At 47.4% G+C, this 23,769-nt stretch overlaps 1 protein-coding gene across 4 annotated transcripts in view; it reads right to left on the reverse strand.

Annotated features, from left to right (window-relative positions):
• ELAPOR1 (endosome-lysosome associated apoptosis and autophagy regulator 1) overlaps positions 1-23,769 on the reverse strand; it is a 65,025-nt gene that overhangs the window by 15,418 nt on the left and 25,838 nt on the right. For 2 of the 4 annotated variants that reach the window (XM_028102088.1, XM_088022924.1), the window contains exons 2-8: positions 18,063-18,183; positions 15,802-15,994; positions 9,975-10,122; positions 9,399-9,479; positions 8,703-8,808; positions 8,421-8,570; positions 2,585-2,673 (exon numbers count right to left, since the gene is read on the reverse strand). In XM_028102088.1, the coding sequence (XP_027957889.1) occupies positions 2,585-2,673; positions 8,421-8,570; positions 8,703-8,808; positions 9,399-9,479; positions 9,975-10,122; positions 15,802-15,994; positions 18,063-18,183 (888 nt within the window). Of the gene's footprint in view, positions 1-2,584; positions 2,674-8,420; positions 8,571-8,702; positions 8,809-9,398; positions 9,480-9,974; positions 10,123-15,801; positions 15,995-18,062; positions 18,184-23,769 lie in introns of those variants that run through there. The other 2 variants (XM_088022925.1, XM_028102089.1) reach the window with 2 other exon arrangements.

Raw genomic sequence — 23,769 nt, forward strand, 5'->3', positions numbered from 1 at the left:
CGTATACCTTAAACTTACACAAAGTTGTACATCAGTTATATCTCGATGAAGCTGGGGGAAAAGGGGAAGAGGAGTGGTCAGCCACCAGATCAGTGGACAAGGGAAACATTGTGTCTGTCACTCACTAGAGCCATCCCTACTCTTTTGATGGAGGTATTGGATATGGAAGGGATAACCTGCGGGAGGCTCCTGGTTCAGCAGGTGCAAGCCTCCTGTGTGGCCCTTGGGCCAAGTCAGAGATGAAAGGTGTAATCCCCAAGAGTGGATTACATTGGAGGGATGACGATCTGGGCAGCACTGCCATGCATGTGAAAAGGTGGACGAATAAGGCATCCGCCCATTTTACTCAGCGTAAGAAATGACAGGTCTTAAGAGGAGTCTGTGCTGCCTTGGGTCCTGGGGCTCCTCCCTCCCAACTCTGCCATGAAGAGATTCCTCCCTGTGAAGAGCAGCCAATGGCCAGAGCCCCAACTTTGTGCTGTAACCTGGGCGCTCTCGCCCAGCTTGTCCCCTTGAGTCTCATGGAGAGAAGGGTCTGGGGAGCAGGAAGACTGACTTGGGCCGTCTCTTGGAGCAGCACATGCAGCAGCCCCAGTGAACCGGCCAACCTGGTCCCTGGGGAACCACTAATGCACAGCAAAAGCCACAAGGGCCATCATGGGAGTTGGCTCGAGTTACGTCCCTTGATTTAAAAATAGAGTTTAGAGGACAAAGTGAAATCATGAGACTGAGCAGAACCAGTGCAGGCGTGAGGCACAGATCATGAGAGTTCTGGAAGGCATTCCTGATGAATGCATATTCATGTGCACTCCCGCTTCAGGGCTCCTCAGGCTCGGCTAGGCTGCAAGGCGGAGCCCTGGCTCTGGCCCTACTGAGCATCCAGAGGCTCTAGGCTGTTCAGGGAAGGGCAGACATCCCGGCTGGCAGGCAGCGGAGCTCACTACAGATCTAGAGGGCCTTGGCCGGAGCCTGGGAGGGGAAGGGGAGAGACTGGTGCAGAAGGAAGCAAAGACAGACACATTCAGCCACGTGTTATGCCAAGGAGGGAGAAAAGGGGCAGAATTAAGTGTCCCCATTTAATTAGTGAGTCAACTGCTGCCAAGAAAATGAAGATAATTTCACAGGTCATACTGAACCCCAGACACTGCACGGCTAAGTCTAAGGTAAAACTGATGAGATGTGTAGCCATTCTCCCTCAGCTGCTGGGGGACAGGGGTGGGGGACGGTGGGGAGTAAGAGATGATTATGAAAAGCAATCGCTGCTAAGGACCGGACTTTATCCCATGCTTATTTGGCAAAAGGAGAATTAATCCAGCCGTCCAACCAGCAAATGCTTATGCCTCCTAATAGGCAAGCCTATGCTTAATGCCGAATGCAGATTTCCCATCTTCTACCTTCCTGAGAGGCTGTGGTTTAGGGATACAGACAATTCATCCAGAATGTCTGGTCTAAGACAAATCCCTCCGCTTGTGCCCCGGAGCCATCCCAGCTCACTTTCTGCCGTTCCTCGTTCCTCGAACCCGCTGGGCACCAGTTGGCCTCCTCCACACCCGCTGTGCGCTCTGCCTGGAAAGCGCTGTGGCCGCCACTCGTCTCACTCAGGTCTCTGTTCAAATGTTCCGTCCTCAAATGTCATTCCAACCCTCTCTAAAATAGCATTGCCACCCTCTGTCATTCTCTGTTTCCTGATCCTTTTTTAATGTTTTGCTTCTACTTCCTGCCATCTGATATACTCTAATTTGTGGTTTACCTGTTGTCTCTCTTTCCACTTGCTCTCCAGCAAGAATTAAGCTCCATGAAAGTAGGTGTTCTCCCCGTTTGGGTAACTGCTCTATGCGGGGTGCCTGGCACCGTAACTGACTATTGAAATGAACACATGACCTCCTCTGAAAGGCCTTCCCTGACCCCCCAGTCCTGGTCACTCCTCTCCCGGCTTCCCCCAGTCCCATGCACATCCTCCTGTTCTCATCCCTCACCTTCCCTGGCAGGACTGTGAGCTCCCCGAGGGCAGGAGCCTTCCTCACCTCGGAGCCCCCAGCGGGGGCACAAGACCTGGCACAGCATTCATACTTAAATCACGCCTGCTGACTCAGAGGTGATGCAGACTACAAAGGAAAGTCTTTCTGAGGCAGAAAGCCTAGGGGAAAGAAGGAACCAGCAGAGACCGAACAGTAAGCCCATTCTCTAGGGAGCCAGGAAGTAGGAATTAATTCCCTCGGCCAGCCAAGCAGCGCCAAGGGGACAGGTCTGATGAGTTCCATGAGGAAATAAGTGGGCATGGACAGGCAGTCATGGCCCAGAGGGGCTAAGCGAACGGAAGAAACCAAGCAAAAGAAAACGCAATGGCTTTTTGCAACAGAGCACATGTGAATAAGCAGCGGAACAAATGTGGCAAAACCAGTTTCTGACCTGAAAATGAATGAGGCCATCTCGTTTTGCGCCCCCCCCGCCCCCTCCCCCGGCCCTGGGGTCACTGTGGACGTCTCTGGGGTTTTCTCCGGTGCTGGCTCCACTGACCTCTGGAACTCCAAATGTGGTACAGCCCAAGGAGCGGGCAAAGGGGCTCCCAGACCATGCTACCCACCTCTCCGTTGCCATCACAGGCTGTGTGAGTATAAAAGTAATCTTTGTCAGTGCAGGCTGGGCGCACTTTGCAGGACGACGATCCCTTTTCTAAATTGCAAAAGTAAGGAGAAATAGGTGAAGTTACATAAGAGAGCAGAGCTCTTGACCACTTGCTCATGACCCTAGGACCCCCAAGACCCTTGGGTACAGCACAACACAGGTATTGGGGGAAGTAGAAAATCCAGCACACCCGCCATTCCCCCTGCTTCGCTTCCAGTCCCTAAGGCCCCGTTCACATATCCCTTTGCACCTCTCCCTGGTGCTATGAGAAGCCACTGGTCCCGCACTGTGGGGCAGGGCATAAGGAAGGGGACTGGCCAGCGGATCAGTGAGGAGGGTGGGCAGCTAACGAGGATCTTGCAGGCTAACCACCACTAACACAAGTTCTTGAAACCTGCCACCTTCCAGGTGCTTCGGAATCCTGACTGTGTAGGTGGTTTTTCTCCTCCTGAAGGATTAAAGGCAAACATAGGAAAGCTTGGGACAGTGCCTTCATATCTTATTCCAATTCCTTCTCTGCATCTTCTCTTAATATCTGCCTCCGATGAAGGCCTTCCACCTTTGGAATTCCCCCTTCTCTGTGCACCCATCCTCCACAAATGAGGTCATGATTTCCTCTTGACTCCACTTAAGACATAGAGTTCTTTCCACTTGCCCCACCCCCCAAGCATCCTGCTACTATCTCTAACCCTTGACCTGTTCCTAATAAAAAAGGTATCAACTATCATTATATATTTATTCTACTCTCTGTATGTTAGCTCCGCTTTAACCCTATGAATGCCTGGATGGCAAGAACTATTTCAGCGTATCCCTCTTTAAAGCAATGGACTTCACCTTTTTGGAATTACAAATATTTTCAGAATTTGAAAAAAGACCTGTTTCCTCTATCCAGAAAAATATACACAATTTATGCAAATAAATTTTTTAAAGAAGGGTTTGTTTATTTTTTATTTTATAAGATTTTATTTGTCAGAGAGAGCGCGCACGTGTGCGCACAAGCGGGGGGAGTGCGAGAGGGAGAAGCAGGCTCCCCGCTGAGCAGGGAGCCCGGCGTGGGGCTCGATCCCAGGACCCTGGGATCATGACCTGAGCTGAAGGCAGACGCTTAACGACTGAGCCACCCAGGCGCCCTGTCATGGGATTTTAAAAAAAGATTATTTATTTGAGAGAGAGCGAGCACAGCAGAAGGGGGCAGAGGGAGAGGGCAAGAGAGAATCTCAAGTAGACTGCCCGCTAAGGGTGGAGCTCGACCTCATGATCCCAAGATCACGATCTGAGCCATAGTCAAGAGTCCAACGCTCAACCGACTGAGCCACCCAGCATTCCCTGTCATGGGATTTTAAATAAGGATTGAAAGTTTCTTTCTCTCCCTTCCAGCTAAGGCTTATTTCTCAACTGATCCTTTCTTCTTTCTGAGGCACCAAATGAGTTCCTAGGTCAGGGAATCTCCTAGCTACAGCTTGTTGGCCTGCCCTGGGGAGCTCCCTCAACTGCACGTTCCCACACCTCTCCCGTTCCCGTCTTATTAGCCCGGGCAAGAGGGAGCTTCAGCCTGAGAAATGGCGGGAGTCTTCTCAGCTCATTGACTTGGTTAACAAGCAGAAGGCCTCATTCAGCAGAGAGGGATCCAGGGATTCCTGCTTTTGACAAGCTGGGCCAGGAGGAATTTGGAAGGAGATGCTGAAAACACACCAATTTCCAGAACCCTGCATATAGGGTCTAGCAAGTTGCAAGTTCCATGTTAGAAAGTACATTTTGCACAAGGACCTTTCTCTGCTTGTCAAATATTTGCTCAACCTGATACCCTAGCTCCAGGTTTCAGCAAAAGTGGTTCAGCTCTTTACATACTTGACTATTGCTAACATACTTTTAATAAATGATTAACCCAAATGCTGAGCCGGACCTCACTTCCCTAGCTCAGGTTTCATCAAGGTGTTGAAGTTGGGTACTGGTCAAGTTTGAAAGATCTGCCTAGATGTTTGGGCAAGGGAGTGAAAAGTGATTCCTCCAGCGTCAGCCCCAGGGGCAAAACTGTAAGAAGATAAAATTTATCATGGGGGCTTGGGCTTCTCTCTCTGAGCCTTCCTTCTCCTTTCAGGACTTCGCCCCACCCCCAGGTGTACAATGTCCTCTCATTCAGATCCATTTCATCAAAGGAAAACAATCCGCCTGAGGCCTGAAGCATCTAATGAATGCTTGGCCCAGCTCAGATACCACCCCAGACTCTGGGCAAATCCCTCAACCTCTCTGCGATGCCCTTTATTCTTTCATAAACAGGGAGATCACTCCTGTACTCCGCTGTGAGTAATAACTGAGAAAACTTTTGGTAAACTGTAAAGTACTATCCAAGTGACTTGTTATTGCTGTTACCTATGCTACGAGTACTTTCATATTAAGAGAGGACAGCTAGAACAAACCTTAACGTAAATGAACACAGCTGACCCTTGAACAACACAGGTTTGAACCAGGAGGGTCCATTTATATGTGGATTATATATACAATATATATATATACACAAAACACAGTACTATAAATGTATTTTCTCTTCCTGTGTAGAGGAAGAGAATGACAGTTTCTTCTCTCCAGCTTCTTCTATTGTAAGAATACAGTATATAATACATAAAACATACAAAATGTGTATTGATCAATTGTTTATCAGTAAGGCTTCTGGTCGTTAGTAGTTAAGTTTCTGGAGAGTCAAAAGTTACTGTCCCTGTACTGTTCAAGGTTCGGCTGTGATAAAATTAGTGCTTACTACATGCCAGGCACTGTTCTAAATCTTTTATCTGTAGTGGTCAATTGATCTGCCCAATAACACTATGAGGTAGATAGGATTATTGCCATTCCCTTTTTTTAAGATGAGGAAACTGAGGCACAGACAAGTGACTTGCCCAAGGTGGCAGAGCTAGTAAGTGGTGGAGCAGGGATCTGAACCTTAGTAGTTTAGTTCTGGAGTCCGTGCTCTGAAACCCCATGCTATTGCACTAGGAAATGAATCCCTAATATTGAACATAGCACAAAGGAATTCTTCGTAACGATCACATTTTAGGTATCAATAAGAAAGATGCTTTTAGTCAAGCCTTTGTCCTTAACGCCTGCAGTCCCATTAGCTCCATCTCAGTCTAGGTCCTGGATACCAGCAATGGCGCCTGTTGCGAAATCTCTGGACTGTGGCCTCTGCCTCCAATTGTTGCTTTCCTTATCCATTTTCCAAATGGGAGCTAGAGTGGTCTTTCAAAATCACGAGCCAGATCACATCACTCCCCAGCTTAAAATTCTTGGACGGCCCCCACTGCTGACAGGATCAAATCCCCAATGTATAGCAATGGCACAGAAGAGCTGGTCCAGAGTCTGTTCCCAGCCCACTTCTTAGTCTTGGATGCTAGTTCTCTCCAAGTCAGCTCCTGCCATGCTGAGTTTCTCCAAGATCCCCATGCCTTCTGGCTTTGTCTACACTCCTTCCAGAACATCCATCAAACCACCAACTCATCTTTCAAGACCACTGCCCCTGAAGCCTTTCCTCCCTCCCCATAGAGGACTGACCACGTCCCTTCTTTGCCTCTACTGTGTGCTACACTCACAGCCCCTATCCCAGCAGCTGCTGTACCATGCAGTTATTACACTTAGGTGCTCCTATAACCACGTTCCCACTTTTCGACCTAAGCTGGAGGGCAGGCACCAGCTCCAACTCTAGCACCAAGCCCAAGCCTTGGCACCCAGCAGGCACTCGGGACTTATTCGTAAACGAATGACTAAATGCTCACAGAGTCTTCTGTCCCTCCCTTAATGCACATTCCATCATAGGCTCTGATCAGATCTCTCTGCATTTCCCCAGTCTACCATGGACCCTGTATTCTGGAAGAGTCAAGACATGGTGAAAACTCATTTTCCAACAAAAGAGGTGGATTGAGAAATGGGGAGCAGAAGGAGAACAGACTCCAAGAACTCAGACTCCCAACCCAACGCTTTCGTAACAGCTCTCTGGATAACGATCAGTTTACACAGAGAGTTGATCAAAACATTCCCAGGTGGTTTTTCTAGAGCCACCTTGCCACTCAAACCCTTGTACAACTGCTGGGCTGGAAAGGCAGCTGGAGACAAGACAAACAAGGGCTGCTGTTCACTGATAGAGCAGGGAAGGAGAAAAAGAACTTCAAGTGGAAAAACAGGAATTTAGACTTATAGATTAAAAATTTCCCTCAAGATCTAAACATTCCTGTTCTTGCTGAAAACTATACTCATTTGGCAAGATCTGTGTGGATAAATAGGACTTTTGTTTTAGAAGTAGCATAAAAATAAGCGGTTCACGGGGTCAGTGGCAGGTCTTGGCCGAGCAAACACATCGTGTAATGCCTGCGTGAAGGACAGGTGTGTCTGTGGACAGATTTGAGGGTTTGCTTGAGGGAGAGCCTTGAGCTGGGGTGTGTATGTGGTTCTGTGTAAGAAAGGAAAAATGGAATGGTTATGGGCTGCGTGGGCAGAGGGTCCTCTGGGGGGACTGCCCACTTTACACCAGAGCCCTGCTGCCCCGGGACTCCTTCAAATGACCAGGTTCTGTTTCTTAAGTCGGGATGCTTTAGGAAGCTCTTCAGAGACTGTAGCCACAGGCTGCTACACCTGTCCCCTTAGTTTCCCTCAGAACACGAGAGCATGCAAGGAGGGGTGGGGTGGGGGTGGGGAAGGGGCAGAGGGAGAGGGAGAGAGAATCCCAAGCTGACTCTATGCTGAGTGCCAAGCCAGCAGCGTTCTGGGGCTCGATCCCACAACCTGAGCTCATGACCTGAGCTGAAACCAAGAGTCAGATGATTAACTGACTGTGCCACCCAGGCGCCCCAGAACACTGGCTTTTATACTATGTTCCAAGGAACCCTGGATTTCCTGAAAAGGCCTTCTTCGAATTCAGTGGATGCTCAGGCTGATAAAAGATTGTAACTTCCAGCTTTAGTCTTTGCTAGCAAAATGTTTTGCTCATTGGGGTGCCTGGGTGGCTCAGTTGGTTAAGCGTCTGCCTCTCAGTTTTGACTCGGGTCATAATCTCAGGGTTGTGGCATCGAGCCCGGCTTCTGCCTCTGCACCGTGGAGGAGTGTTCTTGTCCCTCTTCCTCTGCTTTCCCCCCATGCCAACTCTCTCTCAAATAATAAATGAAATCTTTAAAAGATATATTTTACTCGTTGATACAGCCTCATGGCTCTTCTAACCTAACTTTGATAATAATTGTTATGAATAAACTATATAAATGTATAACTTTTATTTACTGTATCTATTATTTATAATTATAATCTTATATAAGGTTTCATTTTTCCAAATTTCACTGCTTAGGGGGAAAAAATTGCAAACCCTTTCCCTAGCTTTCCTAATTCCTTATCCCTGAGCTGCTTTTTCTTTTTGCCACAGCACCCTGCACGTTTTACTGTCTACTGTACTATAATTTATTATATATTTATTATCATTACTGTTTGTTGTCTGTCTCACACCCCTACCACCACCAGAATGTAAATTCCATGAAGATAGGGAACTTTGCCTATTTTGTTCGCTGATGTAGTCCAAGCACCTAGAATAAGACCTGGCAGATAGTAGAGGCTCACTAGTACTTGCTGAACCATATCATTTTTGCTTCCAGAGTGATCGGTGGAGTATGGATCAGCAAGGTTCTTCGAGCGTCCAGAAAGCAGGGGTTTACGCAGCGTCATCTTCAGCATGGCCAGAAGGATGGTTCTCCTTCCTGTTTCTCCCCATGTTTGTTGGTACCCCACCACCACCACCACCAAATTCTATCCGCCCTTAGAAACATCACCTGAGTATTTGTCAGGGTCACACTGGTGGCAGGAAGTTTCCCCTTTATTTGAATAGGAGTTGGCCGGGCAAAGTTCGCAAGAAGAAGAGCCCTGCTTGTCTGCATATGTGCCAGGTTTGCAGGGGAAACATTCTGAAGTGTAAGCCACCCCTAGGGAGGAAGAACAGCATGGAAAAGCAAGGGTTGAGCCTGGAGACTGAGCCCCCTGGGGGCTGACCCCCACCGGGCCGGCAGAGTCAGGAAGTCGGCCACAGACCCCAGGCCCCGCCCCCCTGCCGGTACCTGTTATGGCGATGTTTCTCACCAGCACAGGCTTGGAGACTTTGGACCACACGGAGAAGGCTGTGGTTCTCCAATAGAGGACATTATTGCCTCGGTTTAGCTCGACCTAAATGCCACAACCAGGAAGACAGAGATCCCTAATCCGTCACATTAGCCTCTGGTGGGGACCCGTCCCCTTTACCCTCCGCAGGGCTGCACCTTTTCTGATCCCCTCCCTGGACTTCCTCAGCTTTGCCCTTCCTCCCAGCTCAGCTTAGCTCCTCTCTGCTTTGAAGCCTCCTCTAAACACCCTCTCGTGGCCCTCCCTCACCCACATATACCGCGAGTATCTCCAAGGTGAGACCCACAAGGAAGCCTGAAGGTACTGACCGGGGCCGGGGAGGGGGGGGTGAGTGGAGTTCCCTCATTCTTCTCTGGTTCTGTGTATCCACACCCCATCCCCAAAAGACCTGGCCCTTAGAGCTGGCGAGCTTCTGATCCTTGGGGTCAGGCCATGGGTGCAAGTCATCTCACACCCATACTCTGTCAACTCAAGAGGACAGAAACCATGGCATCCTCCTCAGGTCAGATGCCTACCCTCTAGGGACAGAGGGGTGGGATTCCAAACTGGGAAGAAGCTCTCCTTGGAGGAAAAGCCCATGGCCCCTTTGCTGGTATCCCCAGGAAAGGCTCCGGGGAGGCTGGTATGATACTCACACTGTGGAATTCCCATCCTTTCTCTGTGGTTTTCATCCACCTGGAGTCATCTACATTGGGCTGGCATTGGTCATTCTGAACCTGAGGAGGCGGGAGTTTGGGAAAAGAGTCTCAGCTTTCCAAGAAAATGGGTTCCTTACACCCCTGCCCCCGCCATGCTGTCACGGCCATCCAGAGGGCCCTTCTTATGGGAGAAAAGCTGTCAGTTTCCTTTAGGGACTGAGCTCAGAACACATGAGCCTTGAAGTATGGTGGGAGCTAGTTACACACAAAAAACATCAAGGCATCAACACCAAAGAAATAACTTGTAACTCAGAAGCCTTTACATGCTGTTTTCATGTCTGTGCGGGCAGAACGCCTAGGGTCTCCTGGACCCTACTCTTCCCTTTCAGAGCGCCCCACCTTCTGCCTTTCTCCTCGCCCCTTGAAGTCTCAGCTCATTTTGTCCACAGTTCTCTCCAGAGGGAAGACCACTGTGGAAAATCCCCAACCAGAAATATGCTTGTGATTCCTGTCAGTGCATCTGAGCCTTGGAGAGTCTTTCCCTCCCATCCTCCCCCGTGGCCAGGGGCTTACAAAAAACTCAAAGATGATGCTGGAGTCTGGGTAGTAGTACTCGAAGTTGACCGTGCCGGACTGCTTTAGGTTGACGGCGTACATCAGCGTGGCTGTGCATTCGTCCGTGTTGGAGGAGATGTAGTCACCCAGGGGAACCCACTTGGACCTGTGAGGAAACAGGAGCCAAGTTCACCGGTAGGGGCACGGCCCACTGTGCTTTGTGCAAAGTGAGGGTCTCATGTCCTGCTGGGTCTCTGAGGAACCCCAAACTTGTGATTCACAAATGGGAATTTAGACATGAGCAAGAATGACCTCCAGATCAAGGAGCCTGGAGATAACAGCTGACACAAGGAAGACAGGTAGGTGCGCCCCCACATTATACAGAACCATCCAGAAGATAGATGGCAGGTGTTGTGAGGGGGGTGCTGGGTAACGTTTATTGGTTGCTTACTATCTCCCAGGTACTGAACTACATGTTTTGTATTCATGACTTCTTTTCTTTCCCATTTAATGGATGATGAAACTGAGGCTCGGTGGATGCCTTGCCCGATGTCCCATAGCCAGCAAGTGGCAGGGCTGAGATTCAAACCCAGGTCTGCCTAACTCCAGAGCTGTCAGAGAAAGTCAGCAGACACTGCTGGTCTTCAGAACCAAGAGTCCATCCAGTCTAGCCCACCTGTTTTTCTGGAAGTGCCCACTTTTAGATGCTGCACATAACTGGTAATTGGGAAGAAGGAAGGCCAAAGTACCTCAGAGACAATCAATCTAGTCTTGTGATTTCATTTTCTAAATATCTTTCAACTTGGTCCAACCCTGCCCCGGGGCTCTCCCTCTTCCTTGCACCCCCCACCTCCCAGCTCTGAACCAGCCCCTATCTCACCTCCCTGCATCCAGTCCGGCCTCCTGCAATCCCTCCACCATACTGCGGCTGCAGAGGTCCTCCAGAACAAAAATCTGACCATGCCATTTCCCTGCTGCCCTCAGAACAGGGCACAAATCCTCACCCACTCTCTAGACTCCAGCACGCCAGCATTTTTTCCTTTGTTTGCTTATTTATTTATTTATGTATTGGAGGAGGAGCGGCAGAGGGAGAGGGAGAGAGAGAGAATCTTAAGCAGGCTCCACAGCCAGCGCAGAGCCCCACATGGAGCTCGATCTCATGACCCTGAGATCATGACCTGAGCTGAAAGCAAGAGTCAGACGCTTAACCAACTGAGCCACCCAGGAGCCCCTCCTTCTCTCTAATTCCTACTTGTGTCTCAGAATAAATGTCACCTCATTTGAGAAGTCCTCCTTGATTCTACTGACCTCTGCTATGTGCACCCTGAGCTCTCACCGATTCTTTGCTCATAGCCACAGCTTTTTCTACTTCACTTACACATACTATGAAAGATTAAAGACTTAAGCACCACTGTGCTTAAGAAATGCAATACAGAGGGGGCACCTGGGGGAAGGCAGGGAGCCTGCTTCTCCCTCTCCCTCCGCTCCTCCCTCTCTGCTCCTCCCCCGCTGCTTGTGCTCTCTCTCTGTCAAATAAATAAATAAAATCTTTGAGAAAAAAAAAGAAAGAAATACAATACAGCAGAAGCCTTGGTGTACACCCAGTGAATCTCAAGCCCTTGACTACCATCTACTCCTTTCAGCCAAGTAACCACTTTCTGGAATATGGTGCTTATCATCTCCACGTGGTTCTTTACCCTTTACTAATCAGACAGCCATTTCTAAACAATATGTCCTATGACCGTGCTTTTGCATGTTTTTATTTTTTTTATTTTTTATTTTTTTAAAGATTTTATTTATTTGACAGAGAGAGACACAGCGAGAGAGGGAACACAAGCAGGGGGAGTGAGAGAGGGAGAAGCAGGCTTCCTGCTGAGCAGGGAGCCCGATGTGGGGCTCGATCCCAGGACCCTGGGATCATGACCTGAGCTTTTGCATGTTTTTAAACCTCATGTAAATGGCATCATACTTATATGTTCTGAAACTTGCTCTTTTTTTTTGTTTCAATATAATGATTGTGGGATTCATCCATATCCACACATGAAGCTCTTCATTTTTGCTACTATCTAATTTTGCCTACCATATTTATTTACCCATTACTCATTGATGGACTTTTGGATTGTTTCCTTTTTTTTTTTTTTTTTTGCTATTGTACACACTCTGTTCGAAACATTCTTGTTCCTCTCCTTGTATGCATGTCTGAGGGGGATGCTGGGTTAGAGGGCATGTGAACCTCCCAATTTTACCAGCTCCTGCCACACTGTTCTCCAAAGTGGTTGCTACTGATGTACACCCACTGGCAGGTGAGAGAGTTCCTGTTGCTCCACATGCTCCCAAATTTGGAATGGTCAGACTGTAAAGTTGTTGCCAATGTGATATTGTAGGAGAGAGCAGCTCCTTGGGCTTTAAATCTTATTTTCTTGATTATTAGAGAGGTTCAGCATCTTTTCTTTAGTTTATTTGCAATCTGGCTTCCTCCTCCGATCATATTCTAATTCCTCTTTAATTTATTTAATTCTTCTTATTGTCTGTCCTCCTGGCTGGCTGACAGACGCTGTGAGGGCGGAGACGAAACTTATCTTGCTCACTATTGTAGCCCCGGCACCAAACCCTAAGCTTGGCACATAGTAGGGACTCGAGATTATACAGGTGAATGTGGAAAAGGGTGACCCTAAAGATAAGCCCACTCTTTCATTGTTTTGCCTGAGACAAGCCCCGGCAATTATTAACAATGGCCAGTGAAGAGGACCTCCAATTAGTCCACTGGTTTCCCTCTGCATGTGTTAGAATGATAACATATACTTTCAGTTCTTCAATAGTGTTATTCTCAAACGGAAGCATATCCAAAATACCGAAACTGAGCTCATCCCAGACACCCAACTAACTTAATGGTATTGATTTCTCCTGTTAAGAGACAACACTTAATGCTGATGTGCTTCATGGCATTCACTATAAATAACTCCCAAAGTGGGATGAATAATCAAAAGGATGCCATAAGTGGGCTACATTTGCACAAGGCATCAGGATTCTGGGTTTTGTGAGAGCTGTCTCTGGTGAAGATCATTTCACATTCAATAATAACAACATGTGTTGATTGATTTCTAGTGCCAGGCATTGCTCCAAATTCTTCACACGGATCATTTCATTTAATCCTTACTACAACCTATAAGAAGAATACCGTGTTTATCACTTTTTTTTTTAATTTTTTTAGGATGAGAAAATTGAGGCATAGAGGTGGTTAGGACACTTAACTAATCACATAGTAATTAGTCTGATAAGTGCCATAAAGAGAAATATAAGATGGTGCAAGAGTGTGTATGTAATGGGAATCTATGGGGCCAGGGCCGGCATCTCCCCAGAAGTGACGTTTAGGCAGAGACCTGAGGGTGAAGCAGGAGTCAGCCAGAAGAGCGGGAGAAGAGTGTGTCCAAAGACCCAAGAGGGGAGCGCCTGGGTGGCTCACCTGGTTGAGTGTCCGACTCTTGATTTTGGCTCAGGTCATGATCTCAGGGTTGTGAGTGGAGTCCCTCGTCAGGCTCCTCATTGGGTTTGAAGTCTGCTTAAGATTCTCTCCCTCTCCCTCTGCCCCTCCCCCCATTCATGTATGCATGTTCTCTCACTCTCTCTCAAATAAATAAATAAATAAATAAAATCTTAAAAAAAAAAACAAAAAACAAAGACCCAGGAGGGAAGGAGCATGGTTGCCAGCATGGCTGGAGCCCTAGAAAGCTAGAGGGAAGGTAACTTGAGCGAAGCCAGAGAAATGGGCAGAAGGCAGAGGTTAGACCAGGCAGGGCCATGCAGGCTGTGGCAGAGTATTGGATTTTATTCCCAGAAAACAGGAATCCATGCAATCTGGAGTTTTGAGCAGGGAAGTACTGTGGTTGGATCTATGTTTTAAGTAGATGGGTCTGGCTGCTGGTGGCCCAGAGGCCAGTAGAGGCTGGAGTGGAAGCAGAGACTCCCTGGGCGGGGGGAGTGCCGGAGGCAGAATAGGCAGGAGGCGGGCTCTGGTCAGGTTGGAGGCAGTGGGCATGGATTCAGGTAAATGTACAGTTGAGCAAGAAAGCCAGGCACTCAGTATCTTGGTACTAGCTCCACTCCCGCCTTTCTGAGCGCAGTGGGGAAATCACAAAGGCTCTCTAGGTGCCCATTTCCTCTCTGTTTCTACAGAGGAGAAACATCCTTTCCCCCCACTCCCAGGGATGTCTCGGGCTGCCTTAAGATCCAGGCCCTGAAGCCGTCTGTGCTGTGGAAACACAAGTTGTTATTAACCGGCCCACATCCTGTCTTGCTGAGTGGTAATGATTTCTGGAGTCTCAGGGAGGTCCCCAGAGAGAGAGAAACCGTTTCTTGGTGCGGGTAAGAATTGACTGAGTGAGCCAGGCCTGCACCTTGTTTGAGGTCAATCACATTCTCTATTAGGAAGCAAATGGGTCCCCTTTCAGCTTTAATCCTCTCTGGCTTTATCTCTGCTGCCAACCTTGTCATGCCAATGATTTGGACACATAATATTAAACTCTAAAGTGACATTAAAATTGGACAATAAAATGCCTGCTGCCTGGCTCTGATAATGGTGCTTCCTTTTTTTCTTTTTTTCTCGATAATGGTACTTCTATTGGAGTGTAGGAATGGGAGACATTGGTCCCAGTTTTAGAACTCCAAGTGTAATACAAGTGTAAACAATTATTAACTTCTTTTTATCCTTTCGATTGCTTGGGTATAAGAGAAACTTTCATATACTTTTCTCCCATCTTCTTCTTCTTTTTTTTTTTTTAAAGGGGGAGGGGCAGAGGGAGAGAGAGGATCTTAAGCAGGCTCCATGCTGAGCTCAGAGCCCGGCGTGGGGCTCAGTCTCACAACACTGAGATCGTGACCTGAGCTGAAATCAAGAGTCAGATGCTTAATACTGAGGCACCAAGGTGGCCCTTCTCTCATCTTCTTCGTCAATATTTAACAAGGAGCAGTGGGTGACTGTCTTTTCCATCTGTGCATCCCTTCACAATTCCTCCATAAGAACCTAGCATTGCCTTGCGTACACTACATGTTATTGAGAGTGTCTGCACGGGGCAGTAGAAAGCTTGGGACTGGGCCTGATTTCCAGTATCACTGGTTCTAAGCTGGGTAAAAAAGGACAAGTCATTTAACCTCTCTGAGCCTCCAGTTCCTCATTTGTGTAAAGGGAACAATAATACCAACTGCAGAGGGTTCTTGAGAGGCCTATAGAAAGTAATACAGGGAAAGCATCCAGAACAGTGCCTGACACATAAAAGGCGCATCATTTCATTCCTGTCCCTGGAATTAAATATCCAAAGATATGGTAAGGATAGCTCACCAGTTCCCACAGAACCTGGGCTGAGCTTTCCAGGTCCTGAAAAGATCGCTTTCTGAGCTGGAAAATTTTCAGGTCCCCGGGGTTTCAAAGGGTTTGGACGGCCACTGACCAAGGCTCTGGTCCTAGACTATTCCCCCCCCGCCCAACTACAAACTCCGGTTGGGCTGACCAGTTTTAGAAGTTAGCACCAAAGCCAGGAAGATCCCTAACGCTTTGCACATTGTGTTGAAATCAAGTTGAGGAAATTTATCGCCGATCCAAAATCCCACGCTGGAAATCCAATTAGGTTTTGTTTCAAGTGGACTGGGCCATTTAACCCTTGTCCACCTTATGTCATCCTCTCACAAGTGCCTGTCACCGGTAAGTTTGGATCAGTAAGAGTGGGCTGAGGTGGGCGTCATGTCCAACAGTCCTGTGGGAAGCTGCTCCAGCCTCCCCTTGGCTGCTTGGCTCCCTCGTTTCCATCCTCCCCAGCCCAGCACAGGGGACAGGAGGGGGACAGGCACTCACGCAGTGCAGTTCTCCATGGACTCAGGGGTGCTGTCCTCCAGCTCCATGTTGGTTGAGAGGCTGGCAAAGCCATGGGGCAGCTCATCCCACTCGTCAAACCGGATGCCCGTGCCGAGGGAGTAGCGGCCCTTGGCGCACGGCTTACAGGACTGGTCCTTCATGTCCAGAAACTCCCCAGCTTTGCAGGAGAAGGCTGGAACACAGAGCAGGGATAAGGGCAGGGTGGTGAGGCTGCTGCCACCCCAGGAGAAGTGGGAGGCTTGTGGGCACCCTAAAAGGGGAAACAGAGGACCGAGATCTAGGAGTTTGCCCCATGAAGATTTAGAACCACGGCACATCTTGTATGATTCCATGTATACGGAATGTCCAAAATGGGCAAATCCACAAAGACAGAAAGCAGATTTGTGGTGCCAGGGACTTGGGCGGGGGAGCGGGGAGAGACTGCTCGTGGATGCGATGTTTCTTTTGGGGGTGATGAAAATATTGTGAAGCTAGATAGTGGTGGTATAACTGTGATTATTCAAAAAAACCACTCTACACTTTCAAGGAGTGAATTTTATGACATACAAATTATATCTCAATAAGGCTGTTACTAAAAAAAAAAAAAAAGATTTAGGGCTGTGGGAACTCTGCCTTGCTGAGGGACTTTGGGCTTGTCCCTGACAGTTCCTAAGGGAAAGCCTCGGCCATTCTGAGAGCTCTCCAGTGGAGGAGACCATGGCCTCTCGTGCTGACCCCTCTGAACGGTGCCCAGCCCTTCAGCCACGAATTTCCCCCCTTGAGTCTCTGACCTCTGTCTCCTTTCTGGTTCCACTGCCACCACAATGGTCGGGATTCTCATGCCTATTAGCTCAACCACTGCAGGGTCCCCCTAACTAGTTCCCTGTTTCCAGTTTTTTGCTCAGTCTGTGGTCAGAGGTCTCTTTCTAAAACACTGATATGTACTATTATGCACTCCCCTTTGGTTATAGAATTAAGCTCCCAGCCAAGCATTCAAAGCCTTCCATAATTTTCCCTCAACCTAACTTTCCAGATTGATCTCCCCCTACAGGCTTTTCTCCCCCGCAGCCCTCTCCGTCAGCTTCCCTGTGTTGCCCCTGCCCCAGACCACATGTTCTTCCCTGAATGTGTCTGGTGTTTTTCCACCTGCAAACTTTTTGCCCAAGTTTGCTCTTCCTGATCCCTAAGCATCCGTAACTCCCATTCTTCTGCATCTCATATTAACACATCGTTATTGATGTGTGCCTCCGTCTAGGCTCTGGGCTCCTCCAGGGACAATGGCTCAGGGGCTGGCACAGACATGGCGGGGGCTCCATAAAGATTTGCTGAAGAAATGAATGGATGCATGAACGTCTGCTTCTTCCAGCAGACAGCAGGTGTCTGAAGGCAGAGACTGTGCTTTATGTCTCGTTGTGGGTCACAGCACGTGCACACAGGAGGAGCTCAACTGAGTTGGCCGAGTTACCTGAAGATGGCTCCTTTGTTAGCATTAGTCACACCTTGGTCCTGCTCAGATCTTAGCAATATCCGCTCATTAATTTAACAGGCATTTATTTGCTTTCTGACTGAACCAGGCACTAGGCAAGCTTTTTTTTTTTTTTAGAATTTAAATGTCCCCCATCTCCTTTCCAAATCTTCAAGTATTCTTTGACTCTAGTCTCTAGTGCATTGCATTTCTACAAAGAACAGCGGAGGGGAAGTAGCTACCAACTGTGGAAAAGTTGGGACGACAGAGTCACAGAGGTGGGGGCGGGGCTGCAGACAGGTCACCACCTTCCCAACTGCGTGGGCAGCTCCACCGCTGGGGAAGATTCTCATCCCCTGAGGCGTTGCCAAGTGCAGTTTAAAGATCTGTCTCTGCAGAAATTCATCATTTCTGGTTTCCTTTTCAAGAACAAAAGCAAATCACAGTCTTTCCTAATGACTGATTGTGGCTGGGGAGTGTAGATTGGAGAGATCTGCACAGGCACAAAAGCAAATGGATGCAAACTGGGGGAAAAAAAAAGAAAGATCTGAGCTGGAGTTGCTCATCCTTTATCCCCTGATGAGATTTCAATGAAAAGAAAAATGAAAATAAAAGCAAATTTAGATACCCAGTTTGCAGCCATGAAATAACATTCCTGCACCAAAACTCAAAGGAGTGGAGGGCTAACTGAGGGAAAGATCTGATTCCTTAAGTCAGTGGCACTGTCAGGGAGGGCTTAGCTCCGATGGCGGGAGGCTTGGGGCAGAGGCCAAGGGCGAGAGGCGGGACCGCTTACAGCACTCGGTGCCCTTGACAGGGTCGGGGAGGCTAGTGCACAGGCCCGGGGTGTGCGGCACAGCGACCCTCCACCTGGATCCCGTGCTATCACACGCGGTGTACTCGTAGTGGTACTCAGACTGCAGGGGAGACAAAAGTGGGCAAGATGTGGGTTAGTGGTGATCAGACATTAATAGTTTTCCACCCACTGCCCACCCAGCATGATGGCTACCGACACTCGCCAACGTAGTACCACGCCAGCCACCCCCTGCCCCCATACCCTCCTCCTCCCAGGCAGGGAGCAAGGATCATGGTGCCCAAATGCTTGTTAGGAAGCATACATGAGCTACAATGACTTGGATCCTTCCTCTCCACCCGGCCATGGTCTAGTCCTTAGAAATCTTTTCTGTGTGGAGCGCCTGGGTGGTTCAGTCATTAAGCGTCTGCCTTCGGCTCAGGTCATGATCCCAGGGTCCTGGGATTGAGCCCCGCATCTCGCTCCCTGCTCCGCGGGGAAGCCTGCTTCTCCCTCTCCCGCTCCCTCTGCTTGTGTTCCCTCTCTGACTGTGTCTCTCTCTCTCAAATAAATAAATAAAATCTTTACAAAAAAAAAGAGAGAAATCTTTTCTGTGCGGTGACTCTCTTGGCTGTTGTGTATAAGGAATGACCTGATAGGCCAGAGTAAGGTGAGAAGGTAACTACAGAACGAGTTAGAAACAGGTGTAGTTTTTCTTGTCCCCAACAGTAGAATTATGAGCAAGTTCTGGTCCATGAAAAACATGCAAAGGATTGTCACAGAAGCTGTATTTCCCTGTTCTTCATACTCCCTTCTGCGCAGAAAGACTCAAAATTCCCACCTTGCATTTTATGAAAACATCATTATTTCCACCCAGGCAGCTCTCGTCATCTGAACCTCTTCATGCCTAATTTCTCTGTGCACTGGGAAACTCACAGTTCAGTCACTTTCCTGAACCAAGAATAACCTAAATAACAGCCACTAAACAGCCAAATCAAGTATTACATAGAATAATAGTAACAACAAAAATAATAAAAAGCATTATGTGGCAGGAAAAAAGACCACAATAGATGCATCCCATACCCTTAAACATTTCTTCCTCTTTTAAAACTTGTAATAAGTGACAGACCACAGGATTAATGTAATTTTGGCTCTGACAAGTATTTTATGAGCCACCTTTACCTAAATTTATATTCAAGTGCCAAAGTACTTGGTACTATAGTAGCCATAAGAAAAATAGATTTACTGTCCCTCTTCAACCCACCTAAAAGCATGATTGCATGCCACGTGTAAACGCAAGGAGCAGAGACCAAAAATGAGACCATTTTGAAGTTTGCTAATCTAAGAATGCATCAGAACCAAAAGGAGAAAACTTTACCTTTTGGAAGAGGTAAACACACTGCATTTCATCTGTTCTGAGGTGCATATTTCTTTCACATTTTAACATCTGTGAAATCACAAATGACACAATGAGAAAGCACTGTGTCATATTTTAACTGATAAAGCTTTTCCTCTCTTCACAGTGCATAAAAAATGGTGGGTCTTAGAAGCAATGGCACCTCAGATTTGAACGTACCGTTTCTCGAGCTGTAGTCTCAGAAACTTAAGATGGTAAGAGAATGATTTTATTTCCCTCTATTATAAATATTTACCAGATATATATTTTATGCCCAATCATTAGAGTTACTAAGTGTTGTGTCCAGTAGGGCTCAAGATAGCAACACACAAACTCAGCATTTTCATCCACAGGGAGAAGATGCAGAGAAGGGGAAAATTGGGGGAACTGTGAGCCTAACTTTTGATGAGAATCTTTGGACTTAGATGTCAGTGTCATCTAGGAAAGAAAGAACAGCAGGATGGCAATCCTTTGTGCCCTTGCACTACTGTCTCTCTGGGTCTATTTTCCCCCATAATTCCAGTCTTTTCCTGATCTCAGATGACTCTGAGATGAATAGGGCAACTACACATATAGCAGTTCCAGGTCCAGAAGTGATACTCCTCCCCAAAGGGTCTTCCTGCAAGAATGAGGGTTAAGGGCGCCTGGGTGGCTCAGTTGGTTAAGTGACTGCCTTCGGCTCAGGTCATGATCCTGGAGTCCCAGGATGGAGTCCCGCATCCGGCTCCCTGCTCAGCAGGGAGACTGCGTCTCCCTCTGTCCATCCCCCCTCTCATGCTCTCTCTCTCATTCTCTCTCTCTCAAATAAATAAATAAAATCCTTAAAAATAAAAAAAGAAGAATGAGGGTTAAAATCCACAGTGTGTAAATTAAATGCAGAATTGAGTGAACCAGGCAGAAGGGATTCGATGTTCTGCCTGTGAGCATAATTATGCTGGTCATCTGCATAGTGATTTCACAGTTCCCAAACACGGTCTCATTTGATCTTCGAATTCCCCATAAGGCAAGCAGAGCAGGAGAGTTTCCCTCGTTGTACAGACGAGAAAACACTCTCAACGAGGTGAAATGTCCTGTCCGAGCTCACACAGCAGGTAATTCACTGAGCTAGAACCCGGGCCTTCCCACCCGAAATCCGCCACCTTCATACGTCCAATCAAACACAAGCTCCCACTGGGCCAAATTTAACAGCCTAATCTAAAAACGAAATACGACAGTGTTGGTTGTCTGCCAGGAGGCAGACTCACTTCTGAGGCCTGAGAATTGGTGTTAAAATACCTAATCTGTTCGGGCAGGTCATTTCAGTTCACTTGGATTGCATTTGGCTTTTTGGAGACACACAGTCTAAGTTCGTTTCTTTTTGCCGCCTTTCATTTGGTGTCCCCTGGGTCCCACTTGGGTAGGAAGTTTGCTGGGAAAATGGTTGATTCCTAGCCATAGAAAATTCCCCTTTCAATATGTGTTAATTTACTTCATGTCACTTGGGGATATTTCCACCCTCTAAGGTGGCTGGGTCTGCTGCAGCTGTTTCAAATCTGAGCTACACTTGGAGAATTTCACCATTCAAGACATAAGCTTAGACAGACAGTTAAATCAGAGACATTAACTGGCATCACGCCTCAACTATAACCAGCGTTCTGCGAATAAATCAAGTACCCAGTGATCTGTCTTTGAAAGTGTACAGTCTGCCTAACATACAGATTGACAAAGGAGACACACCAGTGTATTTGGTATGTATGTCCAGCACACAATTCCTTGCTCTCCATGCACAGTGATATGACGCATATCCAAATCACAATTTTATTTTTTTTAAGATTTATGTTTATTTATTTGAGGGGGGAGGGGCAGAAGGAGAGAGAGGCGTATTTCACTACGATTTTTAAAATTAAAAAAAAAATTATGCTACAGGAACCTGCCCAATCTCTGACTTGTCCTACTAAGTACACCCCAGAGAGTAGAAGCCTATGATCTGGTAGTCTACATTTAAGAAATATCCCCCAGAGAAAAGTATATCTATTGACCAAATTAAAAAGACACCAAGAGGGAGGAGTGGAGGAAAGAGCAAAAGACAACAGACAGAGTGGACATCATGACAGTCTCTACTAGATATGCCCGCCCCTGGTGGTCCCCTGGTGCTTATGTGCTTGCTACCGACAGCTCTTGAAAGCATTGTGCTACAGTTGTGCAAAATCAACATGAAGTGCTGAAAAATATCGGGGTTTTTTAATTTAAAGATCTTATTTATTTGACAGAGAGAGAGACACAGCCAGAGAGGGAACACAAGCAGGGGTTGTGGGAGAGGGAGAAGCAGGCTTCCCATGGAGGAGGGAGCCCGATGCGGGGCTTGATCCCAGGACCCCGGGATCATGACCTGAGCCGAAGGCAGACGCTCAATGACTGAGCCACCCAGGCGCCCCTGAAAAATACTGTTTTTCAAACATTCTGCTCTTTTGGAATTAAAATGTTTAAAGTCTGGATACACTGTTAACTTGGAACATGTCGGGTCTCCCACATTCTAGGAAAATGGTGTTCACTCAGTCCTCATTCGACAAGAGGTTCCTGAGGGCCTCTTCTGTGCTAAGTTCTGGGGAAGCAGTGCTGTCTGAGACGGTCGCCGCTCTCACGGAGTGCAGATGTGTATGTGGTGGGGAGTCTGCTGGCAGGTATGGGGTAGGGAGGAGACAGATCATAAACACGTATGTAAGTAGGCTAATTTCTGGTCTTCTGCCATCCTCTATAATTAATTATCCTTGCACATTCTTGCTTGCCCCCACTTTCTCCAGAGAAGGTTTTGATATCTGTTATGGACTGCATATTTGTGTCCCCCCCCAAATTCATATGGTGAAGCCCTGATATGATAGTATTTGGAGGTGAGGCCTTTGGGAGGTAATTAGGAGATGAGGCTGGAGCCCCCATGAAGGGATCAGTATCCTTATAAGAGGAACAGAGTCTCGTATAAGGCAGGACACATTGAGAAGGTTATCTGCAAACCAGGCAGAGTGCTCTCCTCTGACACTGGATCTGCCTACACCCTGATCACCTTGATCTTGGACTTCCTAGCCTCCAGAACCGTGAGTAAGAAATGTTTGCCCTTGAAGCTACCCAGTCTACAGTATTCTGTTAGAGCAGCCCGAATGGACTAAGGCCATGTCTGAAGACTCTGGCAAAGGCTATAACACGTCTCTGACGCCAACTTGACACTAACCATGGAACCACACTGTTTCTTTTTCAACTCACGGTGGTTTGAAAGCCACGACACGGCCAGATGCCCCAAACATTAACCTCACTCCTTTGAAGTAATCTCTGTGACAGCAGGGCCCAATAGATAGAGGGAGAGGCACTGGGTGATCGGGTGGCTGTGAGGTCCACTGTTTCTCTGACCTTCTTCCTGCCAGGGCATTTCCCCAGTCCAGTTGGCCACGGACACTGGCAATGGGTGGCCCAGACTGGCTGGAAAGTCAAACGGCTCCAGAGCCGCAGAGGTCCCGGGAGGGAAGTGAGGGCTCCGTGCTGTGCTAAGCAAGCCGTCCGAGGGACTGGCTCTTCTGGGCCTCAGTCTTCATATTTATGAACTGAGAAGGTTGAACTTAGGCCATTTCTAAGATTCCTTCCACTTCTGATACCTTATTCTTCTACGGCCGGATCCTGCACGGTAATCTGTTCTCTCTTCCACCGTTGCCCCCCTGCTTCCTTCAAAATGGCACTGCTCAGTTTTTAAAATAATTATCAAAGTAATCCACATTCATTGCGGAAAAGATGAAAATACAGACTACAATTAAAATGACAGTAAACATCGACTGCAAGCCCAGCAAGTAGAGATCACTACTTCAAAGGTACGATTGCATTTCTTTCCAGAGTCCTTTTCTATACGTGCACATGCATTTCTGAAAACAAAATGAAGATCATACAGTTTGGAGTTTTGTACTCTGACTTTTTTTTTTTTTTTTTTACAATTTTGGTCACAAGCACTTTCCCGTGTCTTTAATGGCTGTACCACAGTTCCTTTAACACTGAGTTTTGTCCAACTTTTTCCTTATTTTAAATAACACTACTATGAAGCCTTCTGTGTACCTCTCATTATTTGATTTGGATACATTCCCAGAAGTGGAATTTACTAGGGTAAAGATTATGAGTTTCTTTAAGGTTCTTGATCAGGGAGGGAGATTTCTAAGCAAAAACAGACATCTCCAAGTCCTTTTTTTTTTTTTTTTTACCTTTTATTGTCGAAAATGTCAAATATTTACTTTTTAAAAACAGAATATAATGACCCCCATCCCCCAGTTTCAATACTTAATTTCTGCCATTCTTGTTCATCTA

Source organism: Eumetopias jubatus, unplaced genomic scaffold, assembly GCF_037043125.1.
Source record: "Eumetopias jubatus isolate StellerSeaLion01/CBP00866 unplaced genomic scaffold, mEumJub1_p1.0 scaffold_4, whole genome shotgun sequence".
Taxonomy (NCBI): domain Eukaryota; kingdom Metazoa; phylum Chordata; class Mammalia; order Carnivora; family Otariidae; genus Eumetopias; species Eumetopias jubatus.